This window comes from Nothoprocta perdicaria, unplaced genomic scaffold (genome assembly GCF_003342845.1).
Source record: "Nothoprocta perdicaria isolate Ctin4 unplaced genomic scaffold, notPer1 scaffold_4, whole genome shotgun sequence".
NCBI classification, from domain to species: Eukaryota; Metazoa; Chordata; class Aves; order Tinamiformes; family Tinamidae; genus Nothoprocta; species Nothoprocta perdicaria.
In genome coordinates, this window is record NW_020455643.1 from 8,213,861 (window position 1) to 8,233,233 (window position 19,373).

Below are 19,373 nucleotides of genomic sequence, written 5' to 3' on the forward strand. Positions count from 1 at the left end.
TTTTTTTTTTTTTTCTTTTTCGTTGTTGTTTTCTCTCCGACTTGTTTCGTGCAGCCCGCTCCCCCGGGCCGAGGGCGAGCGCCGAGCGGCGTGCGTGGCTCTGCGTGGCTGTGTGCGTGCGAGGCGTGCGTGTGCGCTGGCCCTCGGCGCCCGGGCAGGCCGGGGGCAGAATAAAGGCAATAAGAATTTTCCCTGCGTCTCCTTGGCTCCGTCGCGCGGCCGGCGCCTCCCTCCCGCCGTGCCGGCAGCTCCGCCGTGGAGCGCGGCGGCTCCGGCGCCTTTGCCTCCTTCCCGCCGCCCCCGTGCGCTCCCGGCGAGGGAGAGCGGTGGGAAGCGAGCGCAGGGAGCGCGGCTGGAGGGCGGCCCGAGGGCGCTGCCGAAGCCGCGGGTTTGGAAGGGACCGGCTGGAATTCTCTCCCATCCGCCCGCTCGGGATGCATGGTCCTCRGGGCAGCTCTCCGGCATGGCCGGAGCACTGCCTCTCCTCCCGCATCCCGGGAGTTCTAGGGCAGCCGAGGCTGCTGTTCCCATGGGCGGGAATGTGGAAACGTGAGTGGCATCTGGGGGTGCCCTGGCCCCCGTCCTCCTGCGAAGCGGCAGCCTTGGAGCCTTCGGATGCACCCGATGGAGCCGCTGGCATCACTGAGCTCCCGGCCCTGGGCATTTCCCGGCATGCGGGACCCCGGCTGCCCCTCTTGGGACACGTCTGGCAGGATGAGCGCGCGCATTCCCTGCTCCTGCTCCTGCATCCGTGGCCAAGCGGGCGCCGCGCTTTCCTGCGGCCGCTCCCGGGATTCTCATTAACCACAGCCTCCTCCGCAGGGAAGGGCCAACCCGGAGCGGGGACAGCGGCCGGGCAGCAGCGCCGGGCTGTCCCCACCAGTGCCACGTGGGGCCAGGGACACGCAGGGAGCAGCAGCCCCCTCTGCATCGCGCACCCTTTCCTGAGCTTTGCTGCCACTTCCCAGGAAATTGGGGCTCCCACGGGCACCATCCTCATCCTCAGGGCCGTGGCTGGTGCTGACAGCTCCCTCCTCCTCCTCCCTGCGCCTCCCTGTRCCCGCCACCCGCCTTTTGATACCTTTATCTATATAAAGAGATGTATTTAATGCTGAAAGAGAAACAACGTCAAAAATCAGCGTCCAGAGAAATCACTGCGATTTGTGAGTTTGTAAAAAAAAATATTTTTTAATGGGAATACCTTTTTTTTTTTTCCAATTAAATTATTTAAGAAGTTTTATGGAGGCGCGCGGTGCCCGCGTGGTTCTTGCTGGGGAGGGAGGGAGGCTCCGGCGGGGGGACCCGCGTCCCGAGCCGGATCCCGGATCCCGGCTCCCCCTCCAGCCCCTGCCAAAGAGCCTTTTGTGCTGCCTGCTTTTTTTCCCCCCCTTTTAATTCCTAACTAGGAGATTAAGCGCAAGACAAAGGCTCCGATTGTTCCAGCGCCGGAGAGCGCGCTGGAAAGTTCGGGCAGGGGGAAGGCAGCAGCGGGCTCTCTGCAAACAGCCCCGGAGGAAGGGGCTGACGCGGCGGGACGGGGCCGGGAGCCGCCGCCTGGCACTGCCCGCAGCGCTGCAGGTCGCACCGGGCACGGGGCTGCCCTGGCGCCGCTGCCCGCGGGCACAGCGGGATCCCGAGGCGCCCGCGAGCGGCCAGGGCTCGTGCGGGAAGGCGGGAGGAAGAGCGAGGACGGATCAGGCGGGAGGAAGAGCGAGGACGGATCGGCCGCGACTTGGCCGCTTGTGCCCGGCCTGCGGGACACGTGCAGCCCAGGGCTCTCCTGGCGGGAAGGGCTTTCCCGGCGGCGGCCCCGCGCGCTTTCCCAGGCTCGCAGGGACCGCGGGACACCCACGAGCGCCCCGGCTCTGCTCCTTCTGTTTCCCGTTAAGATTATTTATTGGTAATTTTTAAGACCGCTTGCAGACTGTGTTCCCATTCCAGGCCCCTGCACGGCTTTTTCCCAGGGTTTTTTTTTTTTTTTTTTTTTTGCTTTTATCCTTTTCTTCCCGCTCTTGCCTCCCAGACCCCTTTGGGTGTGAACAGCGGGTTTGTACACAGAGCAGCATCCCTGTCCTGGGGCCACGGGGACACACCAGGGACATCACAGGGCTCAAACATCCCACCCCATCCCACATCCCTGGGGACACCCCGGGGTGCCGGGGAGCGGCTGCTGGGCCACATGGAAGCAGCACATCCACCGGACACTCCATCCTCCACAACGGGGGTCGAGCCGGCTCCGGGGGTGCCGGTGTGGGGCGCGCGGCGCCGGAGCCGCGCGGGCGGCTCCTCTCCCGYGGATGCCTCGGAGCTGACATCTTCCTTGGCAGCGAGCGCCCGCCTTAACCATCCCCGCCAGGCGGGAGCGCAGGGGCTGAGCCGGCCGTGGGCTGGGAAGGGGGTGTCCGCAGGGAAGGATGCCGGGAAGGAAGGGCAGCCTCGCTGCAGCACTCGGGGCAAGGGGAACGAAGCCCGGGGCGAGGGGCGCGTTGCTGGCACGCGCTGCGTTGCGGGGGGCGAAACGTCGCGGCTGGCTCCAGCGCGGCGCGGGGGCGACGCCGAGGCGCCGGGAGCCGTCAGCTTCGCTCCGGGATCCGCTAACGGGAAAGTTAATTAAACTGCAGGTTAGCGAGCGCTTGGCTCGGCGTGGAGGGGCGAGGACGAGCCGGAGCTGCAGCAGCAGAGCCAAAGCAGCCCCTGCTGACGCGCGGGGCTCCGCCGAGCCCACCGGCACCAGGCAGCGCCAGGGGGGCTCCTGGAGGCGGAGGACACGGAGCCGCCCGTTCTCCACGCGCTCCGGTGCGCTTCCAAAATCCCCTTCTCCATGCAGTGCCGCCAGGGAGGACAGCCCTTCCAGGGAGTGCAGCCACCAGAGCCAGGAAAATCCCTTCCCTTGCCCCAACAATGCCCTCTCTGGGGCGGGAAGCTGCTCCGGCTGCTTATTCCCTTTTATTGCCCCTGCTCCCTGCGGAGGCACCTGGAGCAGCCCCATTCCAGCCTAAGGAGAAGCTTCCTCTCCCCAGCGCTCAGCCCCATCTGCATCCCTGTGTTCAGCATCCTCAGCCTTGCTGCAGCGGCTCCCCGGCCCGACGCCCCACGGATGGACCCACGGATGGACCCACGGATGGACCCATGGTTGAGCCCACGGATGGACCCACGGATGGACCCACGGATGAGCCCACGGATGGGCCCACGGATGAGCCCAYGGATGGRCCCACGGATGGGCCCCGCGCTGCCGACACCGCCGCGGTTGACGTCTCTCCCGCTCCGGGGTCTCCGCCGCCCGGCCCACGCGCCGCCCCGCTCCGCGCAGGGGGATTTACGGCTCCCTCCCGCTCCAGGGGGCCGGAGGCAGCGCAGCCCTCACCACCTTAATGCACCTTTTTGACAGCGGAGTCTAACCGGCCTCGTAAACCCCCCACCCCGCGCCGCAGCCCCTCGTCACGGGGCCCCCGTTTATTAGCGCCGTAATTCTCCTCCTGGCATTTCATCAACGTCCTTTTAATCTGCACGTGGGGTTTTTTTACTTATGTTTAATACCAGCAGCTGTAAATGTTATTAGGGATGGAAGCGTGCAGGGAGCCTCGGGGGGCTCGGACGGAGGTGGCATCTGGGGACAGCCCTGTCCCCTGCAGCAGCCGCGGGCCGAGGAGCCGAGCGGGGCTGCACCRAGCGCGCTGGGTCTCTGCAGGATGCGGCTGCCCGCTTGCCATGCAAGGAGAGGCTTCCCAGGAAACCTTGGGATTTCGGCAGCGGAGCAGGCCGGGAGCTAATCCTTTGTGTCAGGCTTTCCGCTTTCATCTCATTAACTCCGGCTCTCCGTGCCGCTGCCCTCCCGGTTTTCCTGGCGGGGAGATAAGTCTCGGCGCTGGGCTCGGCGAAGCCTCCGTGCCGGCGCGCACGATGCTCCCGGTCGCGCTGACGCTGCCAGGCAGCTTCCATCCAATTACAGCGGGGTGAAGCTCATTTTAATTGCATAGAGCAACTGGGATTAAGCCGACTTTATCTCCTAATTCCCTCTTTATCTCTTAACTTCACACTCGCCGCTCGCATTGAAGGCAGGACGGCTTGTGCCGGCGTTGGCAATTTCCGCGGGCGCCTTCTCCGCTCGCGCGTCCAGGGGTGCCGGGACGAGGGCTCCCGTTGCCCCCTGCACCGGGCGCTGCCTCCAATGGGATAGTGCCCAGGAATAACCTGAGGCCTCCCAATTCCCAGGATTTCCCAATCTCCAGGAATAACCCAGGACCTCTATGGAGGCCTTAGCCCCGGCTTGGCTTGTGGCATCCCCAAGGGTCAGCGCAAGATCAGGCGATGGAAAGCGCCTTGTCCAACTCCTCCAGGATGCCTGGGGATGTTATCCACCCCAGTCCCTCCTCCGGGATTAGCACTGCTGTAACTCTCCATGGAGCCAGCRGGAGCACTGCAGTGCCGGTGGTACCAACAACAGCAGGCCGGGTGTTGGTACAACAGCCCTGTCCCGCTCCCCAGCGGGGGACGGGGGCTCCGCGCTTCCAGCAACACCCACTTCTCCGTGCGGACACGTCCCTCCCGAGGCGGCACGAGCGCTGGAGATAAGGGCAGAGCGGGATGGGGCGCTCGGCAGGACCTGGCGCTGGGAGCGCCGCCCGCCGCCGGCCTCGCYGCTTCGCCCCTGCATCGGCACCGCTTGCTAATTAGCCACCATTAACAGCAGCTAATTAATCTCATTCTGGTTGACCCAGAATTATGGAGCGGGGAAAATGCTCCTCTGGCCCTATGCTGCCTGCGCATCCCCATGGAGCTTCTTCCCAGCGGCCTTGGGAAGCAGTGGATGGGAGCCGGGCACATTCCAAGGGCTGGCTCCGGAAGGGCCGGACATCCCAGCACCAAAGCTCTGGGATGGGCTGCTGAGGAGCCCAGCTCCCCATGCAAGGGGATGGGGCTCTGCAGGCAGCGGGATTGGGCTGTTCCTGCAGCTCCTGCATCCCGGGAGGCACCGGAGCCCTGTGCCAAGCGCAGCTGGTGTGTCCGTGCATGCAGGGAGCTGGAATAGGGAGCAGGAGCGACGCGGGATACTGAGACAGGGACGCACATAGCCCTGGACCCCGTTGCTTTGAGGGGGTGCCGTGGGAGCCCTGCTCAGGCTGCCTGCGAGCTGCCCCACTCATCCCCATAAGCGCTTCCCAGGGCCATCCTTGTGCTCCCGGTGGGATTTTGCCCAGGGTCCTGCGGCCCAGCGAGGGGACAGCCCCCCCGCCGACGGCACCGAAAGGGTGCCTCCTAATCCGGCTGCAGCTGCGGGGCCCCCTCGGTCAACAGCGCCCGCCCGGGCCCGTTTCGGGGGGGATTAGCAGCCCCGCGGGGCCCCCGGGACCGCTCGGAGGGTGGGAACGCGGCCCCGGAGGGCGGCGGAGACAAAGCGAGCGGGGGCGGCCGCGCCGGGCGCGGGGGGGACGGGACGGGGACGGCGACGCTCTCACACCCGCCGCTGCCGACAGCAGCCGGCTCTGGTTATCGTCGCGCGCGGCCGCCGCGATAACCCGCGCGGCGCCGGGGGCACCCGCCGCCCCCCCGCTGCTCGCGGGCGCCGCGGCCGCGTCCTGCCCGCGCGCGGGCACGTGTGCGCCCCGAGCCCTCGGCGGCGGCAGCTGGGGAGGAGCCGGCGCTGCAGGGAGCCCTGGGGCTGCCAGGCTGGGCTGAGGGTGCTGGGGTGCTGTTTTGGTGCTGGGCGGGGGTGCCATCAGCCCTGACCCCCTAGAGCACCCATGGGAGCAGGGCCGGGGACCCTGGTCTCTGTTTGCATTATCGAGGTAGGGTCCAGCATGAGGAGGAGGAGGAGAAGGAGGAAGGAAGGAGTTGCCCTCGGTATCCCTCTGCAGCGCCCAGTTTCCTATGCTGGGCCCTGTGCCCCGGCACGGTGCCGGTGCCCACGCGGTGCCGGTGCCGGTCGCTGCCCATGCCCAGCTGCGGGCAGCGTGGGGCGGCCGCCTTTGCTGGCGCCTGGTTTTAGCCCCCCAGGGGTCCCAGCGAGCGGCCGGGGCCCCGCGTGTTTGCTCAGCAGCTTAGAGCGGGCGCCCAGGCTTTGTGCGCCCTCAGCTTATCTCCCCGGTGAGCCGCCGGCCTCCAGCGGCTCCCGGCCCGGGCGCACGGGATGCAGGAGCAGCTCTGGGGCTGCTCCCTGGCACCACCGCTTGGCTCCCGCGGCCCCGGTGTCTGGCTCGGTCTCACTGCTGGGGGGTCTGCCCTGGGGGCGCAGGGAGGAGCCCCCCATCACCTCCCCGCGGCGGAGCTGGGAATCCTGCCCTTCCCCTGGGAGGCGGCGCGGGCGCGGGGTCCCCCGCCGCTGCACATCGCATTTTCTGCTTGGTCACTTCCATCTGTGTCCCCGCATAATGATTTTTTCTGCTACATTAATTTAACACACTGCGGCGAGCGGAGGCGCAGGGACCCCAGGCGCGGCGCGGTGGCGGCCGCGGGGTGGGTGTCCCCACGGGGGGGTCACAGCCGAGCCCCCCACRATGGGCGCCTGGGGGGTCCCGTGTTCAGGGTGACGGAGCAGGGGGACCCCCCAGGTGCCCGGTCCCCAGGGAGCATCCGTGGGGATGTCCCCCATGGCCATCCCTGCGGGGCGCCTCCCCATCCGTGTCCCTGGGTGGCCACATGGCGTTGCCTGGAGCCGCTCGGGGGGGTCCGAGGGGTTAAGTGCTCCCTTTCTTTGGGCTGAATGGGGCGCGGAGCCGAACACGGCAAGGCGAGCGGAGTGGGGACGGCCCCATTTCAGGCCTGTCAGCCCCTGCACGGGCGGCACGGAGCGGCGCATTCCCGCCTGGCGCTCCCGGGGGGGCTCGGGACACCCGGGGAAGGCGGCAGCGCGTCCCGAACACAAGGCCTGGTGGCRGCGGCGGCCCCGCGGGCTCGGCCCCCCCTCGGCCTCCCCGCCGGCGGCCCCGCAATAAGTGGCCTCCGGTATTTGCAAACATTGTGCGGAGGGGCTGGGAAGGTCCCGGCCCAGCGCGGCGGGCGGCTTTGTGCCAGCCGGACCCCCGGGGGCTCATTTCCATGCGGGCCGGGCGCAAAGCCGACCACAAAAGCSGGGCCGGGGCTGCAGCTGGGCTGGCGGCACCGTGTTCAACACCGTGCGCCCGGGCACCAAGGAGGATGCGGAGCCCTCCCGGCCCCGCGCACCRGGACCGGAGGCGGTTGCACCCGTGGGCAGCGCCCTGAGATAGCGGCCGCTTTATGGCCGGCCGGCGCTGTCGCACATCAATGGGCGCCGCTTTTATTGGYGCCGGCCGTTGGGCGCGCAAAGCTGCCGCCTGCTCCGCGCTTCCGATGACGCCCGGCGCTGCGTGTCCCGAGGRGAACCCTGGCAGGGGTGGCACTGCCACCTTAGCATCCCCTCCGTGCCCCATGCACCCCATCCAGCCTCCAGACCCRGAGCAGAGGCCAGGAACCCCCTTCTTGGCACCCAGGGGGGTGTTTGGGCGCGCGTCGCCGCGAGGGCCGCGCCGGGGGCTGCTCTTTTCTCGCGCTTTTTGTGCCCACCGCGGCTCCTCGCAGGCCCCCGCCAGCGACCTCTTCCTCGGCGCGCCCRCTAAGCCCTTTGTAATGGGATTTCATGGCAGAAGCGGCAAATTAGGGGCCAAGCGAACGTGTTAAGCCGGCGRGTTCTCTCTGGCCGCCTCCCTCCCTTGCGCCCCAGCCCGGCACAAAGGGACAATCTCCGCTTTCATCTTTCAAGTCGCAGCCGCCGGGGCCGCCCCCTCCTCTGCGCACGAGGTGGGAACGGGGGATACGGAGCGGCCGGCGGGGAAGGCGGCAGGGGATCCCCGCGACCCCCCGGATCTGGGGTGTCCCCGGCACCGGGCGGCCCCGGTGGCATCGCCGCCCGGTGCGGTGCCCGCCGGGGCGCCCCTAAGTGCCTGATTTACGGCCGCCTCCTAAGCGATGCCATTAAGCGCGCGGCCGGCGCAGGAGCGCAGCTGCTGGCGCAGATCAGCGCCTGATTAATGTTGGGCAACTTGTTATATTGTCAGATAATTATCCCCAAACTGTGGGACTTTTCTGCTAAGTGGCAGCGCTTAATTGCGTTTTTAATTACACCGCGAGCGCTGCAGCCCCGCTGGGGGGGCGGGGGCCGCCGTGTGCGGGGCGGCCGAGCCCCGGTGCCGGTGGCGGCGCTGGCACCGGCGCTGCAGCTCCCCGGGGAGGCCCCGCTCCCAGCGGGCGCTGCCAGGGCTCCCGCCACCCGCGGCCCCCCCGGGCCCCCCATCCGGCCGGGGGCAGCCCGGGGTCTCACTTCCCCTCGCAGGCAGGGCCGGGTCAGGGGTCAATGCATTTAAAATTCCTCCGCACTCTTCAACTCCTGAGAGCGGCCGGGGGGCAGCGGCTGCGCGGGGGGGGCCTCCAGGGGGGCCGCACGTGTGTGTGCACGTGTGTGTGTGCATGCACGTGTGTGTGTGCATGCACGTGTGTGTGTGCATGCACGTGTGCAGAGGTGCATGCACGTGTGCATGTGCGCTTGCATGCAGGGGAGCGTGCACATGCAAAGGTGCATGGCTCTATGTGTGTGCATGTGTGCATGGTGGGGCCACATGCATGCAAATGTGCATGGTTTTTTGTGTGTGCGTGGGGCTGTGGGTGCACATGCATGCACAAGTGTGTGCAGAGGTGCATGCATGTGTACGTGGGTGTGGAAGGGGTCACACATGTGCAAATTTGCCACACGTGGCTGTGTGTGCATTGCTGGTGTGCATGCACACACACACGTGTGCCCTGAGAAATCTTCATCCCTGTCCCCTCGTCCCCAGTGCAGGGCCGGCCTGTGCCCCAGGCRCCCTCCGCCCAGCACCCTCCGTCCCTGTCTTTATGGAGCTGCTGCTAATGGTCTCCCACGGCTTTACGGCGCACATTAAATATGTCATTTATCCAGGCCTCACATTACTGCCCTTTTTACRGCCATGCAGCTCAGGCGCTGCAGTGATTAACCAGGGGTGGAGGGGCTGCCCGGGCCTGGGGGGCACCTGGCACCGCCTGCACCTGGCACCTCCACACGGCCTCCCGCCCGGAGCTCCCTGCGTCCCGCACAGCGCGGGAGCCGAGTGTCCCCGTGTCCCCGGGACCCGAGCGTCCCCGTGTCCCCGGGGGCCTCAGTGCGCCCCTGCGTGCGGGGCCGGCCCGCTGGCCGGGCTGGAGGGCCTCACGAGGACCGGCTGCCCCATCCCTGCCCGGGGAAGGGAAGCTGCGCATCCCACCTCGGCACATCCCACGGGAAGCRCCGCGCACCCTCCCGTGCTGGACGGCATCCCAGGAGGCAGCAGCGCTCTCACAGCCGGAGCCTGCAGGACAGAGTCCCCATAAATATCCCCCAAAGCCGCCGGCATTCCCGACCCTGGGCACCCTGCCAGCCCTAGGGCTGGGACCCGCTGCTCCCGCCCCGTGGAGGAAGTGCGGGCGCTATCGGGATGCCGGCTGCAGCGCTGCCTCCGCTACGACCTCTGCCCCGGTGCTTCCTTGTCCAGGCTTCTCCTGCCGCCGGAGCCGCCGCTTCCCGCCGCGCTCTGGGGTAGCTGCGCACAGGGGACCCCGCGGCCCCGTTATCTGCTGGGTGTGGGGCAGCCGGACAGGTCTTGCAAGAGCCAGGCTCGGGTCTGATGAGAAAAATGCAAATAAAGGTCCCTGTCCGGCTGTCCCCCTTATCTCCGGATCCGGAGCACCAGCTCGGCCCTGGTTCCTGCTCCGAGCTGTGTCCGTATTTCATTTGGGCTGCTGGCCCAGACTCAAAGCCACGATGGGGGATGAAGGGAGGCTCTGGGGGGGCTTGGGGGTCCCCACGGGGGCAGGGGCTGGGGGCTCCACATCCACCCTGGCTCCCGGATCAGCTGCTAACGAGGTCTCAAAAGCCGCTTCTGAAGGGCGTAAATTATTCAGCTGCTCATCAGGACAATTAAATTAACTCCTCCTCGCGCACCATGAATATTTCACAGGGGCCGGGGCTGGGGGCAGCGGGGCCGCAGGGTGGGAGCCGGTCCCGGTCCCGCTGCCTGTCACCCCGGCGCACGGGGCTGTGCAGATGGATGCGGCTCCAAGAGGACACGTGTGATGAGCGCGCCCGCTCTCAGCCCGCAGCCGGAGGGACGTGGGACCAGAGGGGACGGGGGTCCCGGGCGAGGGGGGCGCAGAGGAGGCACTCGCCGGGTGCCAGGCGGCCTCGGTCCCCTGTCTGCCCCGGTTACTTCCAGCAGCTGCTGATGGAGACCAGGTGCCGGGAAGCCCCCACGCGCCCCGCCGCTTCCCAGCGCTTCCCAGTGCTGCCCCCTCCTTCATCCCACCCTGCATGGAGCCCGGGGGGTGTCACCGCTGCCCCTCGGGACCCCTGCCCCTGCCTCCGTGGGCTCTGTCGGTCAGTGCCCGCCTCCTGCCCCGGGCCCTGCGGCGTCTCCGCCAGGATTTCTCTTCTCTTTCTTCCTCGCTCCGAACAATTAATAATTTATCTCGTAATAAAAGAGGAAACGGTTAATGAGATGAAAACAAGGCAGAAACATCTGCTGGGGCTGCTTTCATCGCCGTCCCYGGGCCGCCCGCGCAGGAAGCGGCGGTGAAGGGGGGGACGCGCCAGCAGGAGGCTGTCCCCCACACCGGGCCTTCCTCGCCACCGCCGCCTCCTCCTCCTCCTCGAGCGCGGGGACCYCCGTGCCGCAGCCTGGCTCAGGCCCAGCCTTCCAGAGCCCTCTCCTCACTGCACAACAAGCCTGGCTGAGACCTGCTGYGCTCAGGTCATGCATGGCCCCAGCATGGAGGTGTCGCCTCCCTGTGATGCTGCCCCAGCCCCGCAGCAAAGCTCCTTCCTCCTGCTTCCCCAGGGAGGCGCCGGGCGGCTGGAGGGGGCTGGGGCTGTCCCCTGTGTCCCCTGTGTCCCCTGCTTCCCCTGTGTCCCCTGTGTGCCCTGCGGCGGGCCGCCCGCGAGGACGGAGGCTGGGAGCAGATGTTGCTGGTTAGGGCGATAGGATCTGCGGGGCTGCCCCCGGCCTGATGCTATCGGGGCAGGAATGCGACCCCGGAGCCTCAAGGTGCCCGGGGCACCGCTGGGCACTGGAGAGGCTCCACTCCGTGCCCGGACAGCGCGCGAGGCTCCGGGATGCCGGGCAGGGAGAAGCGGCAGAGCAGGATGGGGGCCGGGGGTGCAGCCCTTTCCCCAGTGGGTTCATAGCCTGAGTGTGGGATGGGGAGAGGTCAGACATGGAGCCCTGGATCCCAGGACATGGGCTGGGATACAGAGCCAGAGCAGTGTCTGGCACAGGCTGGAAACAGGAGGGAAATGAGGGGAGGAAGGTGAATGGGAGAGGGAAGGGAAGGCCCGAATCCAGCACACACACGGGAAGACTTCACCAGCCCAAGTACCCTCGTTTCACCGTGTCTCCAAGCGGTGGCCGTCACCAAAGGAGTGCCCAGGTCTGGGAGCAGGGTGACGGGCACCGAGGCAGCACATGGAGCTGCAACGGGGGCCGCAGGGCCAGGGAAGCAGCACGGGGAGCAGKACAGAGCTGGGGCTGTGGGCGACCTCTGCTTCCACCCCACTGCTCCTGCCTGTTCTGCGGATGCTCCGAGCTGTTTGTCTTCTGAAGCCACTAARCTAATTCCGAGCCCTCCTAAATCCCCCGGCCCTAATCCCACCCTGCACTCCAGCTTGGCCGGGGCCAGGCCAGGCAGCGCCTCAGGGGCAGAGGAGGGACAGGGACATCACGGGGAGGACAACGGGGGTCTCTGTGCAGCCCCCCAACCCGGGACCCCCAGGCCACCCCAGCCAGACTGGAGGCCAGCAGCAGCTGAGGACCGTGCTGGGGACAGGGGGACGTGATGACAGCTGGGGGTGGCCCCGCTCCGCTGAGGTGTCACGGAAAAAGCGACGTCAGCAGCAGCTCGCAGGAATTCGGGATGGCTGGGGGCAGCGGGGGGATGTGGGTCCCAGCAAGTCCCTAAAAAAACCCCTCCATTTCCCCTTCCTTGCACTCCACCTTGGGGCATGGAAGGTCCCCAGAACATCCCGTGGAGGGGACATATCCCGGCCCGCAGACGCATGTCTGAGTGTGGGGGACTCGTGACACCGGGGATGCGGCTCCCCATGCTGGGGGGGACAGTGAGGGAGGGGTTTTCCTGGAAGCTGGTTTTGCCCTCGGGAGCCCATGGCGGCCCCCGCGGGGGGACAGGGCTAATCCCCCCCGCCGGGCACACCTGGGGCTGCCGCAAGGGCCGCTCGCCCGGATTACGGGCGCTAATGAGGGGGATTAGCGGAGCGCGGGGCTGGGAACGAGCCCGGGGCCGCTCCCGATGCCACCTGTGCCCCCGTCGGGGACACATCCTGCCCCCCCCCGCCAGGGACACATCCTGCCCCCCCTCCGCCGTCACCCCTCGTCACCAGCCCTGGCACCCGGTGACAGACAGGCTCGTTAACACCCTAATTTCGGCTCCATCTCTCCCTTCCTGCCCAAGCCGCCAGCGCCGCGGGGGGCTCATGCCGGGGACACCCCGCGCCTGGCTCGTCCCCGAGCCCCCCGCGAGCCGCGGTGTCCCCGGCTGCGTCCCCCGGCCCCGGGGCCGGCCCCGCCGCCGCTCCCTGCCCGGTTTGCTGCCCCAACGGCGGCTCCGCGGCTCCTTTGTGCCGCACATGAAGGGGCCGCCGCCGCTCTGAAGCGCCCGCCGCGCAGCCCACGCCGGCCCCGTGCCCCACGGCCCCGCGCCCCATGTCCCCCACGCGCCCCCGACCCCCCAAGCCTTGGCGGTGCCCCCCCTCCATGCCCGTCCCCGCATTGGCAAGGGCTRCAGCCGCAGTCAGCCTGCTAAATTAGCGCATTCCACCCCAAAACGCTCCCCCCCACCGGATGGAGGGCTGGCCGCGATTCAAAGGCGCTGTGTTGTATAATTTATCGGCTGGAGATAAGAGGCGAGCAGCTAACGAGCGGCGGGGCTGCGGGGGGAGCCTGGCACCGCGGGGCACGGGGCTGTGCCCGCCCGGGCACGGCAAGCGGGGAGACCCTTGACCCCCCACCCCCGTGGGTCCTGCTGGGGGGCCTCGGGGTGCCCCYGCGGGGGGAGCACCAAGGCTGCTCTGTGTCCTGCTTTGGGGGTGCAGGTTAGGAACTTCACCCCACTCCATGCCCCTACACTGGCATGACGACCCCTGGGGAGGGCACGGGAGCCGGGGGGGACATTGGGGAGGCCAAAGCAGCGCCCGCTCGCCCTGGTTTGGCAATCGCGGAGGGAGGCAATGCCGSGCGCAAGCCGGGGCTCGCGGGGGGCTCCGTCAGTGCACAGAGCCCAGGCCGAGCCCTGGGCACGGGTGCAGGGGCTAGCAGCAGSGCCGGGATCATCCCAGGGGAGCGCGGGCACCTCCGGCACGGGCAGCACGCGGGACCCCCCGCCGGGGCACCAGGCCGTGCCCCAGCGCCGTGCGGACGCCCATAGGGCACACGGGGGGCACGGCCACCGCAGGCCCCGGCCGCGGCGGCGGGTCGCTCTGCGCCGCCCCTCTCCCGGCACGGCTGGCACGGGCACTTCTGGGCCTGCACTGACATCTGCCGGCACACGGCGATGTCCCGCACAATGCATTGGGTTGTATTCCATTCTGGCAGTCAGGGCCGGCCGGGATGTGTCCTGTCCCCTCCTGCAGCCCCCAAGCTCCGGCCGGCCCGGCCGCTGCCCCGGGCGGCACCGGAGACSGCCCCGTTCCCGGCACGGGCAGCCAGGCCTGGGCGCCAGCGGCGTCTGCTCCAGACGTCCCAGCACCCACGCGGGGCCACCCCAGCCCCGCTGCCACCCGCGGCCCTGCCCGGGGACACCGCGGCTCGCGGTGACACAGCCGAGCACCAAGCGCAGCGCTGCAGGCACCGCGGCCGTGGGCCAGAGCCGTCTGGGCTCCAGAGCCCCGCCAAGCTCCGGGGCCGTSCCGGCTCCGGCGGAGCTCGGGGCACGTGCAGAGTGTGCCACGAGCGGGAGGCGCCTCCGCCCCGGACACCCTGGGCACAGCCCTGCCCGTGTCGCGGCTCCGGGCACCACGCGCCGCGCTCCGGGACGTGCCCCGTGTCCTGGAGCCGTTTCAGGACTCTGGAGACGTCTCTGGAGACACGGAGCTCCATGTCCCGCACACGTCCCCGCTCACAAGGAGGTGTCACGGTCCCCAGGGGCAGGTGACACCAAGCTGCCTGCCCTTCCAGCATTCCCGCTCCGCTGGGATGCCCATCCAGGGATGCCCATCCAGGGATGYCCATCCAGGSMTGCCCATCCAGGCACCGACCCGGCCGATGTCACCCCGCGCTGTGTCACATTGGTGCCACCCGCCCCCAAGCCCATCGAGGCTCTGCCCGCGGGCATGGGGTGCCGCTGCGACGGGGGACAGGAGGTTAACGGCGGGGCCGGGGCCGTGCCCGGGCGGTGGCCGTGCCCGGTGCCGCCGTGCCCCGCCATCCGCGGCCCCGCAGCTCCCCCTGCCGGCGACCGTGGCCCCGGCCGGGATGCGACCCGCGACCCCCGCCCCCGCAATGCAACCCCGTTGCGGGCACCTCGCAAGGCAGCGCCCCCCTCCCCGCCGCAGCCCCCTCCCCGCTGCAACGACCCCCCCCACCCCGGGGTGCCCCCCCGCTGCAAAGTGCCCTCCTGCTTGCACCCCCCGGAATGCCCCCCCGAGCGCCACGCTGCGCGCGTGCAAAGCCCCCGGCCCCCCCCGTGTCCGCAATGTCCCCCGAGTGCAATGTCCCCCCACAGGAATGTCGCCCCACTGCAATGCACAATGCACAATGCACCGCGCTGCAATGCACTGCACACCCCCCACTAAGAGTGTCGTGCCCCCCTCCCCCCCGGTGCGTTTCCACGCGTGGGGCGCGCCACGGTGCCCCCGGGGGCACGCGCAGCCCCGCGGCCGGGCAGCGCCCTGCGCATGCGCCAGGAGGCCCCGCCCACCGCCGCCCTCCCCGAGGCTACTTCCGCCCTTCTGCGGCGCGCGGCGGAAGCGGCGTCAGGAGCGGGGCGGAAGCGGCGCGGCGGCAGCGGCGGGGGCGCCGCGGCGGCGGGGCGGCCATGGCCGGGATCCTCTTCGAGGACATCTTCGACGTGAAGGACATCGACCCCGAGGGCAAGAAGTTCGACCGCGGTGAGCGCGGCCCCGCCGCACCCCCCCCCTCGGGCGAAGCTTCTCGAAGGCGCCGCCATGGCGCCCCGGCGCCCATTTCTCCCCACGCAGCCCTGGGCGCTCGGCCCCAGCCCGGTGCTGCCGCTCGCAGCTCGGGTGTGGGCCCAGCTTTGGGGCAGGGGCAAGGCCTGGTGCCCACACACCGTCCCCAGGGCCTTGGGGGCGGTTCTGTCCCTGCTCCTGAGCCTCTGCTCCCCGCAGTGTCCCGCCTGCACTGCGAGAGCGAGTCCTTCAAGATGGACCTCATCCTGGACGTCAACATCCAGATCTACCCCGTGGACCTCGGTAAGCGGCCGGCCCGCCGTGCCGGGCCGGGCTCAGCGGGGTTGCGGCCCGGCTCCCTGCCAGGGTCGCTCGGGTTCTGTTCCCTGKGTGTGCTCTGTGGTAAAACAGAAAGAACCAGGCTGTAAAGAGAGCGTTAGAGATGAGCTCCAATGCTAGAAATACTCAAATACTAAAAATACTCAATGGCTGAAGACAGAGCGCAGTCATAAATGGCGAGSGGGGCTGGAGCTGGTGCTGCAGGGTGTCAGGGGCAGTGCAGAGCTCAGCCCCACAGCCTGGGGCACTGTGCGCAGCTCCTGTGCGTGCCCTGCTCCCTGCCAGGGCCACGTGGCCGGGCCCTGGGTGCCTTTGGTGGCCCTGCCAGCCCTGCCCGCTGTGCGTGACGCCGCTCTGGCAGCGCCGCCCGTGTTCTCACGGCTCCTGGTCCCTCTGCTGCCAGGTGACAAGTTCCGCCTGGTCATCGCCAGCACCTTGTACGAGGACGGCACCCTGGACGACGGCGAGTACAACCCCACGGACGACAGGCCCTCCAGGTAGCGGCACCCAGCGCAAGCTGCGGGGCTGGGGAGGCGGCGCAGAGCCCAGCGGTTATAGGCTGAGGGGCTGCTCGTTCCTTCTCCCAAAGGAAGCACCCAGTTGTGATGGTTCTGCTGTCCCGTTGCAGGGCGGACCAGTTTGAGTACGTGATGTACGGCAAGGTGTACCGCATCGAGGGCGACGAGACGTCCACCGAGGCCGCCACGCGCCTGTGAGTGTCCCCAGGAGCGGGGCCCTGGGTGGCGCGGGCACCTCCTGCCCCTGGCTTTGCCCTCTCTCACCGCTCCTTTCCTTCCTGCCCCAGCTCTGCCTACGTGTCCTAYGGGGGGCTGCTCATGCGGCTGCAGGGAGACGCAAACAATCTGCACGGGTTTGAGGTGGACTCCAGGGTTTACCTGCTGATGAAGAAGTTGGCCTTCTAGAAGAGGACGTCTTGCCTCCGAGGKCTGCCCCAGAGACGTTTTGCTGGCAAGTGAACAGGGCCCCCTGGTTCTYGCCCTGACATCGGTGCTCTCTGGCCTCTCCTGTGCTGGTGGAGGAGGGGACAGTCCCTCCCTGTGTCTTCTGGCTCTTGCTGGGATTTGCAACCCCCTTCCACGTGGAGAGAGGTGCCTCTCAGCCAAGCAGGGGCCACGCCGGGTGCTCTGCAGTCCTGCTCACTGCTAGTTTCTTCCCACCTTTATTTTTGTACTTCCAAATGAGGCTCAGCCACAGCCCTGGTCGAGGGCAGCTGGTCTGGGACAGCCACCTGCCTGGGAGCCGGATCCTTATCCGAGAAGCCATCCTGAGACGGGCCGGGCTTGTTCCCAATTAAACTTTGGGCTGTGTTTTCTACATCTGGCTCTGTTGTCTGAGAGGGGAGGCTGCCTGGGAGCTCTCAGGCCTGGGTAGGGGCACAGTGGACCTGGGTGCTGCACGGGACACGGGRGCTGCTCTGCGAGTGGGCAGCATGATGGGCATGGGAAGTATGAGCTGCTAGGAAGAGGGGGAATCAGCCTGAGCAGAGAGGTGCTGTGAGCCCCAAAAGCTGCCCGGGCTCTTCCCTGTGACCTGCTGGGGCTGGTGCCCTCCGGGCTGTGCAGTCACTGGAGGAGCGAGAGGGCTGCTCRGTGGGAGCTTGTCCCCCGCCATGGAGGGGCACACGGGCACTGCCAGGCACAGGGACCTCTCTGCCCTCCGTGTGCTGCAGCTGCTGCGGGAAGGAGACCCTGGAGCTCGTCCTCTGGCCGAGCCCCACGAGGCCACCCTGCCAGAGCCGGCCAGGGAAGGAGACACAAACAACTCTGTAGAAAAATAGCTATTTTACTGTAACACCTTCACAGTAGAGCTGCCCGCGTGGGCGGGAGCGGGGCTGGTGCTCAGTGCTGCCAGCTATTGCTGCCAGCCTCCACGGGCCAGGTGGCAGCCAAAGGCCTGTGGAACGGGAGTCAACCCTTTCCCTGCGGGCACCTTCCTGGGCACCCAGGGCCCGCTCCCCAGGGCACGGTCCAAGCTCCAAGCTGGCCCTGCCCTCAGGTCCGCAGTGAGCCTTGCGTGTCCCCTCACCAGGCCCGGGGGGCGTCTCTGCCACCCCCCTGGCCCTGCTCGCACGTGTCCTTGGCCAGGTCGTGAAAGAAGAAGCGCAGCTTGCCCTGCACCAGCTGCCGGTAGGTGAGGAAGACGCCCGCGAGCTGCGCGTGCTGCACGGAGCGCGGGGAGCAGCCGGGCTCCTGGGGTCCCTCCTGCGGTGGGACAGCGCGGCACGGGGGCGTCACAGGGGGCAACGCGGTGCGGCGGGCGCCCCGGCGCGCGCGGGACCCTCACCTCCCAGCCGAAGGTCTGCAGGAGCAGCAGGAAGGAGCCGGCGTGGCGCTGCAGCTGCCGCAGCTGCCTGCCCGCGCACTCCTGCGTCACCTGCGCGCCRGCGCCCGCCGCGGCGCCCGCCACCAGCGCCAGCTCGCACACGATCTCCCGCCGCTTGGTCTCGTTCTGAGGGGAGCGGGCCGTGAGCTCGCCCAGCGCTGTGGGCGCCGCAGCTGCCATCCCCCTCGTTCCCACGTCCCAGGTAAGGATGGGGATCCCGCCATGCCCACGTGATGCCCCAGTGCCATCTGATGTGGCTGTTTGTTGTGCCGGCCCCGTGTCCCTCTGCGCACCCTGCCCCGTGGGCACCACAGCGCCCAAACGCCAGCCCCTCTCACCGTCTTGGCTCTCCACTGCTTGATGCTGAAGTCCACCAAGGGCAGCACCACGGGGCAGGCGAGCGGGGGCAGCGCCTGGCACTGGCTCTGCGGGGGCAGAGGGGCGACGGCGCCGTGAGACGCGTGGAGCTGAGCCCGGCGCTGCCCRCGGGGAGGGGGCACCGCAGCCTCACCGCTCTCTTCTCCATGTCCTTCGCCTCCCCGATGTACTTGTGCATGAGCCGGGTGTCGCAGAGCAGCCGGGCCGGGGTGGCCCGGCCCGCTTTCACGTGCAGGAGGAAAGAGGTGAGGAGGAGCAGCCCTGGCGGGAGAGGGGTCACTGTGGCACCGTGTCACCCTCGCGGGGACRCTCGGCCGCGCGCGTCCGCCTGGGCAGCCCCGGAGCCGCCTCTGCAGTGAGCAGCTCACGCCTCAGTGCTGGGCACGTTGCCAGCCCTGGAGTGACCCCTGCGCTCAGGGAAGGTTGTGGAGGGGGAAAGGGGCCTGGTGCTGCCCCATGGTCTCCCTCCCGGCTCAGCCGGCCTCGCCRCAGCCCCTGTCCCTGGGCCCGGCAGCCCGGAGGTGCCCTGTTCCCGGAAAGGCAGGTTGGTGCCCGCCTTCCAGCCAGGTTCCCAGCGCTGGCAGCGGAGCCATGTTCCCCACGTGGGCCCTGCCCTCCCGCCCTCCATAAGGAGTGTTCGTGCCTGGAGCAGCTCCAGGTGTCACGTGTGTGCGGGGAATCCCGGCCTGCCGGCACGTCTGCTCTGCGGGCTGCCCGGCACGGCCCTTCCCGGCACCCGCGGGGCGCCGCTGCCCGCGCACCCTGTGCCCGGGGGCTGCTGCGCCCACCGTGCCCAGCTGCCATCTCCTCTCCAAARCCCCCATTGGCTTCTACCTGCTTCCCTGGAGCCCTCGGCATAGCCGGCTGCTGCCAGCCCGTTCCCGGAGCGAGCAAGGAGAAACGCTCGGATACCCTCGGGAGCTGGCAGGGCTGCATCCCACCGCACGTGGGCCACAAGGGCCAAAGCCCGGGGTGAGGAGCACACCCAGACGGGACACGGAGCCCGCGGCCGCTGCCCCCCTGCTGCCGGCCACCCCCTCGCCCGCACTCACCGTTCAGCTCCATGCTCGCCTGGGCGCTTCGGCCCCGCATCTCCCGCCTCGGGGCGCGCGGCTGCTCCCCGGCCGCCGTCGCCGTGCCATGGAGGGCGGCCGCGGCGCGGGCCCCCCGCGAG

The 19,373-nt window shown here is 68.8% G+C and overlaps 2 protein-coding genes across 3 annotated transcripts; one reads left to right on the top strand and one right to left on the bottom strand.

The window, feature by feature from the left end:
* The first annotated feature begins 15,035 nt into the window (after window positions 1-15,035).
* POLR2H (RNA polymerase II subunit H) lies at window positions 15,036-16,800 on the top strand. 2 transcript variants are annotated; one of them, XM_026045297.1, is made up of 5 exons: window positions 15,036-15,118; window positions 15,359-15,442; window positions 15,882-15,975; window positions 16,107-16,190; window positions 16,284-16,800. In XM_026045297.1, exons 1-5 carry the CDS (start codon window positions 15,046-15,048, stop codon window positions 16,399-16,401), a joined length of 453 nt encoding a protein of 150 aa, XP_025901082.1. In that variant the 5' UTR covers window positions 15,036-15,045; the 3' UTR covers window positions 16,402-16,800. The 2 variants fall into 2 exon arrangements, with proteins under 2 accessions (XP_025901082.1, XP_025901083.1); XM_026045298.1 differs by lacking the exons at window positions 15,882-15,975; window positions 16,107-16,190 and having other exon boundaries at window positions 16,284-16,381.
* Window positions 16,801-17,520: 720 nt separating this feature from the next.
* On the bottom strand, window positions 17,521-19,306 carry THPO (thrombopoietin). The gene is made up of 5 exons (XM_026045236.1): window positions 19,252-19,306; window positions 18,333-18,460; window positions 18,160-18,246; window positions 17,783-17,947; window positions 17,521-17,700 (listed from the first exon to the last, which is right to left on the bottom strand). Exons 1-5 carry the CDS (start codon window positions 19,289-19,291, stop codon window positions 17,521-17,523), a joined length of 600 nt encoding a protein of 199 aa, XP_025901021.1. The 5' UTR covers window positions 19,292-19,306.
* Window positions 19,307-19,373: the final 67 nt, after the last annotated feature.